The sequence below is a fragment of the Podarcis filfolensis genome (genome assembly GCF_964270895.1).
Source record: "Podarcis filfolensis genome assembly, chromosome: 3".
In the NCBI taxonomy this organism is placed as follows: Eukaryota; Metazoa; Chordata; class Lepidosauria; order Squamata; family Lacertidae; genus Podarcis; species Podarcis filfolensis.
In genome coordinates this window covers 35503065-35518330 of record NC_139606.1, presented here as the reverse complement: position 1 = coordinate 35518330, position 15266 = coordinate 35503065, and the positions used below count along the sequence as shown (strand labels likewise).

At 45.2% G+C, this 15266-nt stretch overlaps 1 protein-coding gene across 7 annotated transcripts in view; it reads left to right on the top strand.

Moving 5' to 3' along the window:
- Window positions 1–15266, top strand: part of EYS (eyes shut homolog) — a 476514-nt gene that overhangs the window by 452310 nt on the left and 8938 nt on the right. For all 7 annotated transcript variants that reach the window (XM_083606894.1, XM_083606889.1, XM_083606892.1 and 4 more), the window contains 3 exons: window positions 72–216; window positions 1710–1884; window positions 5323–5495. In XM_083606894.1, coding sequence (XP_083463020.1) covers window positions 72–216; window positions 1710–1884; window positions 5323–5495 — 493 coding nt within the window. The remainder of the gene's footprint in view (window positions 1–71; window positions 217–1709; window positions 1885–5322; window positions 5496–15266) is intronic.

The following is a 15266-nucleotide window of genomic DNA, read 5'->3' as shown; positions in this document are numbered from 1 at the left end:
TGAGATAAGAGATCTACTCAATTTGCTCCACAAATAACAGGTTTTGGTTTTGTTCCGCTTTTGTCTGAAAGGTGGATGACCATGAAAACAAAACCATCACATCTCCAGGAACTTTGGTTGGGCTCAATGTCTTCAGCCAGTTTTACGTAGGAGGTTACATTGAATACATCCCAGAACTCTTACCAAATGGATCCAATTTTAAGAACGGCTTTCAAGGTAACTAACAATTTTACTTGCATTGCATTTGATTAACTCTAAGCATGACTAATGTTGGATGCAACTCTTCACATTTACATTAAACGTATTATCACACACACCCTATACCTCTATCTGCCCCATTGTCAGTTGTTCCCCTGTGTCTGTTTTAAATTGTAAGCTTATTAGAGTAGGAGCCAGTCTTGCCTGTTCTTTGTAAAGCAATAATAATAATAATAATAATAATTTTTATTTATACCCCGCCCTCCCCAGCCAAAGCTGGGCTCAGGGTGGCTAACACCAGTAAAATTACAGCAAAAACATAATGGGGGGACCAATTTAAAATACAGGTTAAATTGCAATTTAAAATGCAGCCTCATTTTAAAAGTCGCCCATAGATCAAAACCATAAGGGGAGGGAAGCATAAGGGTGAGACTGAGTCCAAACCAAAGGCCAGGCGGAACAGCTCTGTCTTGCAGGCCCTGTGGAAAGATGTCAAGTCCCACAGGACCCTAGTCTCTTGTGATAGAGCATTCTACTAAGTCGGGGCCAGTACTGAAAAGGCCCTGGCCCTAGTTGAGATCAATCTAACCACCATTTGTGGACCTTAAGGTACTCCATGGGGCATACCAGGAGAGGCAGTCCACTAGGTACGTGGGTCCTAGGCCGCATAGGGCTTTAAAGGTCAAAACCAGCAAAAAAAAACATGTACATAGATGGCATTATAGAATTAATGTGATGTAAAAGAGTTGGGCAGGTGGGGCTTCAGCAGACTGGGGCTGATGGGACTTGGACTCCAGCAATATCTGGAATGCCAAAGGTTCCCCAGTCCTGAGCTATAGGAATGGGCAAAGTCATTGGGATAAATTCTACTGTTGGGAGGTGGTTTTCCACAGAATTTCCAGCTCTTCATCGGCATTAGGTTTGAACCTGGGTTGGGTAATCAGGAGACAACCTACAGACTCCGCTAACCCAGAAATAGTACCTCGGGTTAAGAACTTTGCTTCAGGATTAGAACAGAAATTGTGCTCTGGCGGCGCGGCGGCAGCAGGAGGCCCCATTAGCTAAAGTGGTGCTTCAGGTTAAGAACAGTTTCAGGTTAAGAACGGACCTCCAGAACGAATTAAGTACTTAACCTGAGGTAACACTGTACAGACATCCGCCACTTTTGCAGCATGTTTAAATTAAGCTCTTTCTGGAGCCTTACAGAACCACCCATGACCAAATGAGATTAAGACTGAGGCTGTGTGCTGTCTTTTCCCTCCTAATTTCATAGAAATATATTTATATGAATACCTTTAACTAAGTTAGCTATACATAGCATTGTGGCAAATAAATTCCTCCTGAGCGAGCAGCGAAAATCAAACACATCCGTTCATCTTTTCCTTTCTTTTCTTCCATAGCCTTCTTGCTGAAATGCATTGCCAGATGGGTGGGGTGTTGTTGTTGTTGTTGTTAGTATTATTATTATTATTATTATTATTATTATTATTATTATTATTATTTCTTTTGAGGTTGCATTTTTGATATACGAGTTCGCACTGGGAGGGACCAGCCATTTAAAGCCCCAGGAATCCCAGAAGGCCACCCGAATGCTGGTCGCAGCATAGGACAGTGTGACGAGTCTCCGTGCCGCTTCATAAAATGCGGAAATGGGGGGACGTGCGTGGAAAGCGGCTCTACCATTTAGTAAGTGCAAATGGGTTTGGGTGAATTATTATTGCATGGGAAATTCATCAAACCCGTGCTGCCTTAACACCGTGGTTCTCATGGGCATTAGTCGAATGTAAACTCGGATGGGGAAGCTGCCTTATATTGGGGCAGGCCATTGGTCCATCTAACTCAGTATTGTCTACACTGACTGGCAGCACCTCTCCAGGATTTCCAACAGGGTTCTCTCCCAGCAACTCCCCGGAGATGGCAGGGATTGAACCTGGGACTTTCTGCATGCAAAGCAGATTCTTTACCACTGAGCTATGGCCCTTAACCAGACTTTAGATGCACATCCAAATCTTCTACTAACCCTGGCATGCCCCGTTCTACCACAACTACCATATCTGGGTTTGAAAGGGGGTAAAGTTGCACATCGAGCATGTGCTGTACATCAGGGGTGTAGAAACCTGTGGCTGTCCAAGGATACACATCGGGATCTGCTGCCCCTGTGGATCCTGCCGCCCGAGGCAGTCACCTCACCTTGGCTCAAGAGTCCTGTCCTTCATATGTTTTTGATCTCCATCTCCCATCCTCCCCAACCAGCATGGTCAGGGATTATGGGAGTTGTAGTCCAACAACATCTGGTGGCTCGCAGGTTCCCCGTTCCTTCTTTACGTGCAGCATGGCTACAAAAAGACTTCCTCCTCCTCCTCTTCCTGCTGATTTTAAAAAGCTCTGTTCCTCAGAGAGCCTGGGTTTGTTTTCAGACCTCGTATTGGCTCCTAGGAATCATTTCCTCCTAGGGGCTTTTCACTTTTTGAGAAATTGCTTCAGTGTGTCAGAGAACCTCCGTTTTGACATGATGTGCAATGCATTTAAATTGGAGAGTCCGTTGCTATGGGGACAATGCTGCTGATTTAAATAGGTACAGCAATGCACACCATTTCCTGTAGATTTTTTTAAAAAAAATTTAGGGTAAACTTTGCATTTGGCTTCTCGGCTGGGCAAGCCCCTATTCTTCATCTAGGTAGAAATACAGTATTTGAAATGCATTCCAAGAGGCATGCAAAACCTCTGGTAATAAGTTTCTAGGACCAGCCGCCCTTGATGTGGAAAAATAGAAAATAGGTTTCTGCTGGGCAATAACTATTTGAGTATCTATCTAACGCTTGAGTTGAAAATGATATGCACATGCTCCTGGCATTTGGTGATTCTTTTGAATTGAATAGAAACTGGTGCATTGCTGTGCAGTCAGAGGTGCCTCATTTTGGAGTCAAAACAATGCAATAAAGCCAAAATAGTATTCTACTCACAAGAACATATGCTAAGTCAGACCACCAGTCTTTCTTAGATCATTATTGTTTAGATTGATTGGTAGCAGGTCTCCAGGGTCTCAGGCAGGGGATTAAATCTGGAACCTTCTGCGTGCAGAGCAGGTGTCCTGTCACTGCACTCCAGCCCTCCACACCAGGTGGCACAGATCTGTTCTTGCTCAACCAAACTAAAATACATCCTTATGAAAGCACTGCTTATATACGGCAATGCACAGGGCATCTGTAAATGCAGTCCGTGGACCAAACAGCCTTTCTGAGCACCTGAATGGCAGTTGGGCATAGTTCTGGTGAGGGATCATAAATCCAGTAGCTGCCAGTACACATTATTCAGCACAGCAGTCCAGGTGCACTATCTTGGTACCCCCTCCTACAACGAGGAGGAAAGTGGGCTTCATGGTGTTCACCATAGTGTTTAAAGCGGAAGGGGCCCTCTTGGTAGTTCCTCTGCCCTCAAATGTTCAGAGGGTGGTCAAAAAGGAGAAGGCATTCTCTGTGGCAGTCCTTAAGAATTTGAGTTCTCTCCCCAACAGAGGTGTGTCTGGCACCTTCATTATGAAGTTTCCACTATATGCCGAAGACACACCTCTGACCTTTGATGCCTGAGATGAATATTTTTAGGGCCTACCCTGTTCTTTTGTTTTTGTTTTAATGAGAAAAGCAGTTTTGGTGGGGGAGGATTGGAGCAGAGAAGCAGCAGGGGGAGCTTCCCTTAACCCCTTCCCCACCTCCCTCTGCTCCATATCACCACCCACATGGTTTTCACAACATGTGCTTGCAAGAGGAAGTAAGTGCCTTGCATTCTGCATCAGGAAAAGCATCTGGAAGGATTACCGTATTTTTTGCTCTATAAGACTCACTTTTTCCCTCCTAAAAAGTAAGGGAAAATGTGTGTGCATCTTATGGAGCGAATGCAGGCTGCGCAGCTATCCCAGAAGCCAGAACAGCAAGAGGGATTGCTGCTTTCACTGCACAGTGATCCCTCTTGCTGTTCTGGCTTCTGAGAGTCAGAATATTTTTTTTTCTTGTTTTCCTCCTCCAAAAACTAGGTGCGTCTTGTGGTCTGGTGCGTCTTATAGAGCGAAAAATACGGTAATTGCAGAGGCTAGGAAAGGGTTCAGCTCATTGTTTCCCTTCTTCAAATTCACCATTGCCAAGATAGGTAAAGGGTAAAGGGACCCCTGACCATTATGTCCAGTCGTGGCCGACCCTGGGGTTGCGGCGCTCATCTTGCTTTATTGGCCAAAGGAGCTGGCGTACAGCTTCCAGGTCATATGGCCATCATGACTAAGCCGCTTCAGGCAAACCAGAGCAGCGCACGGAGACGCCGTTTACCTTCCCACTGGAACGGTACCTATTTATCTACTTGTACTTTGACGTGCTTTCGAACTGCTAGGTTGGCAGGAGCTGAGGAGATTTCACCCCTCCCATATCCAAGAATCTGCTGATGTTCTCAGCTGATTTTCTAGAGAGGAGGGGCGGTTTTTGCTCTCTACTTATTCCGCTCCAGCCTCACATCAAAGAGAGAGAGACTGAGTGTTAGAGAGAGATCATGTGTATAGATAAGGTTGCTGCTAAGAGCAGCTGCAGACACTCAGTGCAGTTCAGCATTTTTCGTTTAGACCTCATTTAGCTCTGTTCATAGTTGTGTATTATAGTTGTAAATAGAATAAAGAAGATATTCTACAGAGCTGCTCTCCGAGTCGTTTATGCTCTGCTATACTCTGCTATACTCTGCTGTGCGACGACTGTCTTCTTGTTGGAGTGAATCCGGTGCTCACAACTCTAAGCTGTGAGTCCACAGCACTTAGACCTGTTCCTGTGCAGAAGGTGGTCTCTGAAAGTGCTATCCAGTCGGGGCTGAAGTGTGTGAGTCCAGTTGGTGGCACTGGTTCAAGGGCGATGCTGACAGGAGCAGGGACCTAGCAACGGGAACTCACCCTGTCACGGGGATTTGAACCGCCGACCTTCTGATCGGCAAGTCCTAGGCTCTGTGGTTTAACCCACAGCACCACCTGCATCCCTATTGCCAAGATACTTTTCCTTAAAAAAAGAAAAGGGCACAGGGACTCTCTTATACACAGTGGCTTGTAACATGCAGCTAGCCCTGTATTGATAATATCCTATGGTTTTCTCTTCTTAGCTGCCACTGCCCCACTGGCTGGAAAGGAGCATTCTGCATGGAGACAGTTTCTGTCTGTGATCCTGAGCACAAGCCACCCCACAGGTGCAGGCAAGGTTCCACCTGTGCCCCACTGCCTGACGGCTACACCTGCCACTGCCCACTAGGAACCACTGGCATCTACTGTGAACATGGTAAGGCAAAGATCTCCAATATAGACCTCTAATAATGGCATTACCAAGGAGTTTTCCTTTTACCCACTTTTCTTAATTTGGGTATGACAGTTCAGGGAATATGATGGAGACAATGGTGGTGGTGCAGGATTCAACTGATGAGTCTTATTAGTGAAAGGACTTCCACTTGTGCAATGGAGCTCCCCCCACCCCTCACTCCACATACCCCACCATCACCACCACCCCAAAAAAATTGACTGGGTTGGGGGAAATCCCCAAAACACTCTGCAGGAAGAAGCAAGTGGGATTGTTCCATCTGGCAAGCCAAAATGCTGGACCTGATGGAATTAGAAGAGTGAAATATTTTTGTTGTTGTTGTTTCCATCTAAAATGATGATGATGATGATGATGATGATGATGATGATGATGATGATAGGGATTTTGGTTCATAGCCTTGGTCCTTAGGATTGGAATAAGAAAGAAGAGAAACTTGACCTGCCTAGGTGCACATGATTTCTGGAAGATCTTAGTGGTTGTTGGCTGGGGGGAAATGGAATGCATGCTCCAAGAATGTACTTTTACTAGTTAAACAGTACCGTGAGTATAGATTTGATCAGGAAAGTCCTTGATCCCTGCTGGTACAAGTTTGCTTCGATTTGTTTCAGTTACTTATGTTATAAGAATTTACGGTCTCAAATATATAAATTAAATGTTCATAAATTTACAAGGCAAACATATACGTAAGTATACAAACCACGCGTCTGAAATAGTTCAGGAGAGAGCAATCCTGAAACCATTTTGACTCTCCCAAATTGACCTTAGATGTTTCTCTGCAAGGAGGAAGGAAACGGGGAAAGCCTCTCCATCGTCTTTTGCTTACCCGTCTTTAGGGCATCTTTGTGTATGAATAGGGTGAGCCTGTGACCTGGATTCAGGAATTAAGGTATCTACCATCACAAAAGAATGGCTGGGCTGCCCAAGTAAAGCAATCACTGGCCATTGTCAGGTATCCTGGCAGACAGGATTTCTGTTGTAGACCACCTCCTTCTGTGATGTATGTATGATGTTTTTGGGAGTGGTCTTGAGTTACAGGGTGGGCAATTTCAAAAGTCTATATAAGGGCTTGCACACCATTGTACGGGGTTCCTCCTCCCTCCTGCGTGTGGTGAGTGAGGACCCTGTTGCAACAGATCAATAAAGATCAGGCTTACTAGCTGCTTTGCTTCTCAATATTCTCTGGTTGGCCTCTGTTATTTTCTCCTACCGATAGGGAACCCACTTAAGGACGCTATATGGGCTCTTGAATACCCCATAAGGGAAAAGGAGCACATCGAATAACATGGATATCGTCTTTGCATAGCCCCAACGTGGAGGGAGACAGTGGGTTGTGTTCAGTCCTACTCAGAGTAGACCCACTAAAATAATAGACACAACTAACTTAAGGTTAGACCCAGGCTATGACTTAGGACTTCCCAGAAAACGGAAGGGGAAGCAAGATCTGTCAGGGTGTTAATTGTGTGAGCCCTTCCATCGTATGCTCAGGTTATGTAGATGTATAAATATGTAAATCCTAAAGACACTACAGTCTCCACTGACCTTCATTCCAAGGCAACCAAACCCCGTAAGTGCAGGAACCCCTTGCGTCTCTTGCTGCTTTGAGATTGAATGTGTGCAACTGTATTTAGATTTCCAGAGGGTAGCAGTATTGCTTGTTTATATAGAACTTTTTTCCTCAAGTGCTTAAAGTGTTGACGTATGTTAGCTCAATCATCCTTAGAACAATTTTGTAAAGTAGACCAATATTAGAGACAAACTATACAGGGTGGTGAGAGACGTATCACTTTTCGTATGGGGTCTCTCCTAATGTAGTATAAAGGTGAAGAAGGATACAATTTTTAAAAGGAAAAAAGGGAATGGACGTGGGATTGCTGAACCCTCTCTGTGCTCTCCACTTGCCTCTCCACAGCCCCCCACCCGCCACTTTTCTCCCTGACTGGCTTACTTCTGGTATTTAAATCCAGTTCATGAAAAATGCTATAGGGAAGTAAGCCACACTCCCCCTGTTTTATACATGCTTGTTGCGCAGCCAGTTTTAAAAAGAGACGGGTTTGCCAGAGACACGTCTACTTTGGTTCTTTTTATCCCTACATTACATGTGCAGGGTTGTGGTACCTTGCCCAAGACCACACAATACATTCATTATTCCAGCTGGAAATAATCCTGTCTCATAGCTCATGCCATAAATGCCCATTATTCAGCTGAAATCAGCTACTACAATTACTTGCCCTGGCATCATGCCCCACATATTTCTTTCTCACTGGTGTTTTCACCGTTGTAATGCCCTCCTGGCATGAACTGAGAATCAACAGCCCTTCACACACTAGTAAAAAACCGAACTGGCACGGGGCATCTTTAATTAGTGGCGATCCGTCACCCTCATGTGATGTGCCATGAGTTCAAATTACTTGAACCAGACCCCTGAGAACAGGCAAGGAAGCACTGTCCTTGCAGTAAACTCCAACAGTAAATAACTCCCAGAGGGGCATCAGAACAAAAGAAGTGGAGACTTCACCATGAAAAAGCCTACTGTGTTCTGCCTTAAAATCCTTGACCTCCATTTCCCCTTCTGTTGGCAGCATAATGAATCGTCATGAGATTTTTGCAAAGTACAATTTTCCTTTTCTTTTCTGGTAAGTGAGCCGCAGCCTGTAAACAAGCAACTATTTATCCCCCACCCCCACCCCACCCCAAACATCCTTCCGTCTCTGGATTGATGGCAGGCATAGAAGCAGAAGAAAGAGTAGCCCAGGAGAGCAGGAAACAAAGGGGAGAGGGGTCGTCAAGAGTAGTAACTATTCAGGAAGGAGATATGTCAAAGAATACCCGAGACACAAAAGGACCTTCGAGAGATAACAAGCAATAGGGATACCAATCAAATTTTGCCAGCAACCCAAGGGCAGCAAACAGAACGAAATGTCCTCAGGGATGTGGAAGAACAAACCAAACTTAGGTTGTCCTAGGCTGATTAGGAAAAAAACAATCTCCCTGTATTTGAGCAAACAGTTCAATATTTAGCTTAGCTGGAATGACTCATGGTCCAAAATAATTATATGCCCAAGCATTTAAGAAAGCAGGAGTCATTATTATTTTTCAGATGAGTGGTGTAGCATGGGGGGGGGGGCATAAGGGCAGTTGCCCAGGGTGCAAAATTGCCTCAATGCAGCTGTGTGCTTCCATTGCTGGCCTCTGCTGAAAATGGCTTCTCCATGTGAACCAGGAAGCCAGACAATGGAACGACTCGTCTTTTCTTAGCTCTGTGGCTGCAATCTCCTGGGTGATGCGGTAGCCGTTGAATGTGGATGTGTACTCCAACCATTTCCCTCCCTCCAACCCACCCACCCCCTATGCGCTTCCCTGGGCACTGGCAATCCATGCTATGCCACTGTTTCAGATTCCACAGCAGTATTCGGATGAAGCAGTTTTACTCAGCCATGTTGAGGGCACCATAGTTCCATATGGGGCTGCTATAGATGAACTCCACCAGCACACATGAAGGTCCCCTTTTACGGCAACTTCCCATTCCCGACAAGCCATATATGGGAAGCAGGTACCATGAATGAAGTCTGATGGTTTTGCATCCCAAACAGACCTAGTGTTAGGTGCTCTGTGCTTTGTCAGCACATGTTTGTGGATGAAAATCAATCCATGTGTTCATTCACAGATATATCTGGCCTTACAGCTTTTAATTTTTTTAAAAAAGTTGTTTTCCTTTTGGCTGAGAGAGGAAGGGAAAGCATCCACAGTCAATCAGCATACAGAAGTTGCTTTGTTGCTTAGTGGTCTGACAATGCAAGGATAAAGTAAAAGGCCATTTAAAACAATAGGTCCATGAAGAACATGGGCACGACCTTCGCACTCGCTGTTTGTAGGATCCAATAACCGCCAGAGCTGATTGATACCGGATAATACACAAACCTGCTAAATTATGGATTTCAGATAACTCCTGAGAGATGAAAACCGCAACCAGAATCAAAATGAGATGGGCATTTTAGATTGAATCCAAAAGTCCCCTTCTTCTGGCAGAAGGAGTCTTCCTTTGATGGAAGCTCTTCCATCAAATAAAAGCAGCTTTTGGATCTAATTTACTATTTGATAGCATATAAAACAGTGTTTAGGAGGTGCAAATTACCTAGTGTGTGAATAGCAAATCTGGGTTAGCTTGTTGATGGTAACAGGAGTGACTTGAATTGGATCTTATGAGACTGAAGTATTTTCTTAATATTGTTAACATATGCTTCCTCTCCTAGTTAAGGTTGTTATGGCTCAAATGTCAACAGATCCTTTCTTCATCCAGTGGCTGCAAAGGTCATGGCTTTCTCCATAGCAACAAAATATTCCAGCCCCACTTCTAGAGCACAACAGGAGCCAACCTAGCACTGTGGAAAATCTCCATTAAAAGTGAGAGAGAAATCAGCTTAGGAATATGAAAAAGACATTATGTAAACCTAAAAACAAAAATCAAATAGACTGTGCATGTTGAAAGTGACTCTTTCCGGATAAAACATATGAGCAAGCTAGGCATAGTTAGCAAATACCGATGACACATGCAAATCATTTCAAGAGCAAGGAAGTGAAATTGCACGGGGGGGGGGGGCAAAACTCAGTACTAGCTTGGCTGTTACATGTTGTGTTTGGACACTCAGTTCAGAGAACTGCAAGAACCAGGACTACATTTGTATTTTGTAACACTACAGTGGTACCTCGGTTTTCGAACAGCTTAGTTCTCCAACTACTTGGAAGCCGAACACTTCAAACTCAGACGTGAGTGTTCCGGTTTTCGAACTGTTTTGGGAATCCGAACATGCTCCAATTTGAGTGCACACTTCCATTTTGAACGAGCGGCTTGGCCCCATCAGTAACTGCCGCTGCTTCCTTCCCTCTGCTGCGAAGCACCTCTTTCCTCGTACAAAGTGGAGTTGGGCGGCTCCTCGGAATAGAAGTGACTCTAGAGTAGGGAGACTTGGAAGTTGTCGACTCTCCCCCAGCGCGCAGAGAGGCTGTGGTGGGGAAACTATGCTGGGCAGGTTGACCTTCCCGCCCCCTCGCCTTCCCTCCCTCCCCCACCCCGTCCCAAGCCCGACCCCAAGTCAAGTCCAGGCGAGGCAGCGCAGGCGCCCCATTCCCAAGCGGGGGATCGGGGCGCTCGCACTGCTTGCAGGCTCCAGCCCACCCGGCTCAGCATCCAGCGGCTAGGAGCGCAGCCGAGAGCAGCCACCGCCGCCTCCTCTCCGCGCTGCGGTGCTGCTGCCGCGTCCCGGTGCCGCCGTGCCAGGGACGGGAAGGCGGCATCGCCCCGACCGGCTCACAGCTGCCGCCTTGTCATGCTGCCCAAAGTGCAAACAGAAGCCCTGGGACTCGGCCGGGCGAATGGGGAGCCTGGGCAGATGCCGGGAAACATGCAGGGGAGAGAGAGAGAGAGAGGGAAGGAGGGAGGGAGATGTCTTGGGTGGGAGGCAGAAAACTTTTGCCTCCCTTTCCTCCCCCCCCCCCACTTAAAAGCCCCTCTCCTGCGTCTAGCTAGCCACCCCTTCCCCACACACACCCCAGCGCGCTCCTCCTCCTTCCAGTTTGAGTGTTTCCATCCCCCCCCTTTAAACTCCCCCCTCCCGTCTCGTCCCTCCAATGGCAATGGGTAGATCGCTGCAGTTTTTGATACTGGGTGGCAGATTGCAGCCTGGTTTATTGCTTTCATTTTATGGGTAAATGGTCTCATTAGATAGTAAAATTCATGTCGAATAGCTGTTTTAGGGGTTGTTTTTAATTGTCTGGAATGGATTAATCCATTTTGCATTACTTTCTATGGGAAAGCGTACCTTGGTTTTGGAATGGACTTCCGGGATGGATTAAGTTTGAGAACCAAGGTAATAGTGCCATAACGGAATGCATTCCCTAGATGGCAGCATAGGACAATAATTTCTATGAGTAAAAGCACTGATTAAACTGTGTAGCTGTTCTCTCTATACTTATAAACAGACACTTGAGCTGTGTGCATGCAATGCATTTAAATCACATTGCTTCCCTCAAAAGAATCCTGGGAATTGTAGTTTGTTCAGAGTTATGGGAATTGTAGCTTGGTGAGGAATAAACAGTAGTTCCTGGGACTCTTTTGGGGGAAGAAGCAGTGGCGTAGCGTGGGTTGTCAGCACCCGGGGCAAGGCAAGTAATTTGCGCCCCCTAACCCGTGGATTTGCGCCCCCTAACCCGTGGATTTGCGCCCCCTAACCCATGGATTTGCCCTAACCCCAGATGTTGCGCCCGGTGCGGCCCGCCCCCCCTGCACCCCCCACGCTACGCCACTGGGAAGAAGCCATGTGCTCTAAGCATGCTTCATAGGTATGGTGTGTGCACAGCCTTCATGAAAGTACTGCTTATTATACCATTCAGCACGTGAGCAATAAAATAACCTGGCTAGAGATGTTTAACAAAACAGGTAACTTCAGAGGAGCCCTGCTGGATCTGGCCAAGGGCCTAGCTAGTCAGGCATCCTGCTTCCCACAGTGACCAACCATGTGCCCATGGGAAGCTCATAAGATGGACTTGAGGGCAAATAGCCCTCCTCTGCTGTTACTCTCTAGTCATGCTGTTTTGATCCTCAAGTTAGCACACAGCTATCCTCACGCGTAGCCATTTAAGCCTTACCCTATGAATTTTACCTTTTAAAGCCTTCTAAATTGCTGGCGCTCACCACATTGTGGCAGTGAAATTCCACATTTTAACTATTGCATCACGGGAAGAAGTAAATGCTTTGGTTCTGCCCCGAATCTCTCACCATTCAGCTGCATTGGATAACCCCAGATCTAAGCATTATTTGAGAATGAAAGGTCTGGCATCATAAGCCTGTAATTGCTAGGTTTACTTATAAGGGACTTCATCAAAAGTTTTTTGAAAGTTCAAGTGGGGCTGGTCCTACCATGAGGCAGAGTGAGGCAGCTGCCTCAAGCAGAAAATTCTGAGAAGTGGGAAGTGGCTAGAAAAGTATGCTAGGTTTTCTGCTTTGCAGCGCCTAAGCTCTCTTGCTGCCCTAGCACAGCCAGTGCACCAATGAGCCAACCTGTGTCAGGTGGCATGCTCCTTCCAGCCCACCAGGGTATGGGCCCAGATCAGGGTTGGGTGGGGTGGGAAAAGTGTCAGTAACACGTCTTGCCTCAGGCTCCAAAAGCCCCGAGCCCAAATAAACAATATCTGTTGGATCACCCCTATCCACATGCTTTTTTATACTTTCAAAGAACTCTAAAAGGTTACTGAAATAGTACTTACCCTTGTGGAAGCCATTTTGATTCTTCAGCAAGATTTCTATAAGCTTAGCAATTTTATCTTTAAGAAATCTTTCCTGGAACAGGCATTAAGCTAACTTACCTGCAATTCCCTGGATCCCTTTTAAAAAAAACGGGTGCCACATTGATGGCTCTCCGAGCTTTTTGTTCAGAGGTCAATCTTAGTGACTAGGTATGTGTTTTTGTCAGAAAACTAGCGATTTCACATTTGAGCTCTTTGAGGACTCTCAGGTGGATACCATCTGAGGCCAGAGATTTGTTGGTTTTTAATTTGTCAATGAGGCCTAGAACTTTGCCTCTTGTTGCACTATTTCTCATTTCTTCAGAGTTCCTGATGAAGGTAGCTCAGGTTTAATTGTTATGTAACTGAAGTTTGTGCACTGAGGTCAGTGGGGCTACTCCTGAGTAAATATATATAGGATATAAGCCAGGTTGTTACCTGTAGTAGTTTTGCCTTGCTGTTTGATTGTGCCATACAACCCTTACTGCACTCCATTCACACTGATTGCTATTATTTTGTTTTACAATTTCTTCTAAGCCATGTAAGGTGCCACATATTTGAAGAAACTGGGAGAGATAGAACTCAGTTCTGCTTTGCTCAGCTAATATTTCGACAACTGAAATGAAATAAACCATAGGGACTTATTTGCCAGGTTTTTGAAATGCCGTAAATACTGTGTATCTCATAGGAGCATGCCCTTAGGAAGAATTGAATCCCTTTCTCCTGCAAATAATATAGAAAACACTGAACAAATACCTTTCTGTTGTTGCTATAGTGATTCTGTTTGCTAAGAGCAAACTATATTTTTACTCTCGAGTACAAGGAGAAAACATGTAAACTTTCAATTCAACATAAATCAGCACTGTATATTGGGAATATGCAAAAGGATGCCACGAAGGACTCTTGCTTACACAAATTACACAACATACTGGAGTAAAGCAGGGGAACAACAAAACCCATCAGCCCTAACCATTGGCCATGCTGGCTGGGGCTGATGGGGCTTGAAATTCAGTAACCTTTGGAGGGCCACACGTTCCCTCATCCCTGGTGTAATGCATGACTCTAAGAAGCACTGCATTTAGCAGGGATCTGGCCAAAGGCACATTATGCTTTTGCTGAGAGCCTTTTCCTATAGATTTGCACTAAATTAATGGCAATGCCAAGAGACATTTTGGAGTAAGATTAACATGGTTTCAAAGAAGGTGAAGGAACTCTAAATGGTGTCTGGAATACTTTCAGAACTGCCCATTACAAACGGAAAGGCAAGTAAACACAAGGGCCTAGTGTGAGACACCCCTAGATAACAAGGCAACAAATTATGTGCAGTTATAGCTTTACAGGGCACTCAGCCTGTGCACAAAGATAAACTCAGTATCGAGTCAAGCCAGGGAGAGCAGGGTTCAAGTCCTCACTCAGCCATGAAGCTCACTAGATAACCCCACATAACCTACTTCTTAGGGATGTTGCGAGGATAAAATTAGGTGGACTTACGTATAAAGTCCTAGGAGAAAGGCAAGTTACAATGGAACAAATAAGTAAAATAAATTGCAGTAGGACAGCAAGCAAGTATTAAGAGTATTTGGGATTCACGCAGAGAAGGCTACTAAGGAGCATCTTCCAAGCTGTTCCTTGGCCTTGCAGTCAGCAGCAGTGCCAGACTCAGCAGCCTGCTAGAAATGTGTTGTTTGGGTTTTGTGTTGAGCTTTTTGAAGTGTTAATGAGCACAACTTTTCAGACTCTGCTGATCCTGGGATCAGGCTGCCAATCATACTGTCTACAGTATAGTGATGAAAACTTATAGAATCAATTACAGATAGGTAGCCGTGTTGGTCTGCCATAGTCAAAACAAAAAAAAAATTGTCTTTGTTCAGACCAGGTCTCTCCATGGTTTTAAGTTTGGTAATGAGTTGCAATTCAGCAGCTTCTCTTTCCAGTCTATTTCTGAAATTCCTTTGAAGTAATACAGCTACTTTGAGATCTTGTATAGAATGTCCTGGGAGATTGAAGTGTTCTCCTACTGGTTTCTCTGTCTTGTGATTCTTGATGTCCGATTTATGTCCGTTTATTCTTTGGCGTAAGGTTTGGCCATGTCTGAACAAAGACATTGGATTCTTATCTCATTATACATGACAAACCCATTTTTCACCTTCTCACCCCTTGCTTTTTCCTGTAAGACCTATTGCAGTCGTTAAGAGTCGTCAACAGGCTCATCACAGCTATCTGCCAATCACCCATTCCCACCACCCTTCTGAGTAATACCCCTCCCCACCTTCTCACTATATAGAAGGATCTGGCAACTTCTGTTTCAGTGTATCTGAAGAAGTGTGCATGCACATGAAAGCTCATACCAAGAACTAACTTAGTTGGTCTTTAAGGTGCTACTGGAAGGAAAAAAAATTTTTTTTGTTTTGAATATAGAATCAAGTACAGGTATGCAGATCCCAGAGTCAGCCGATG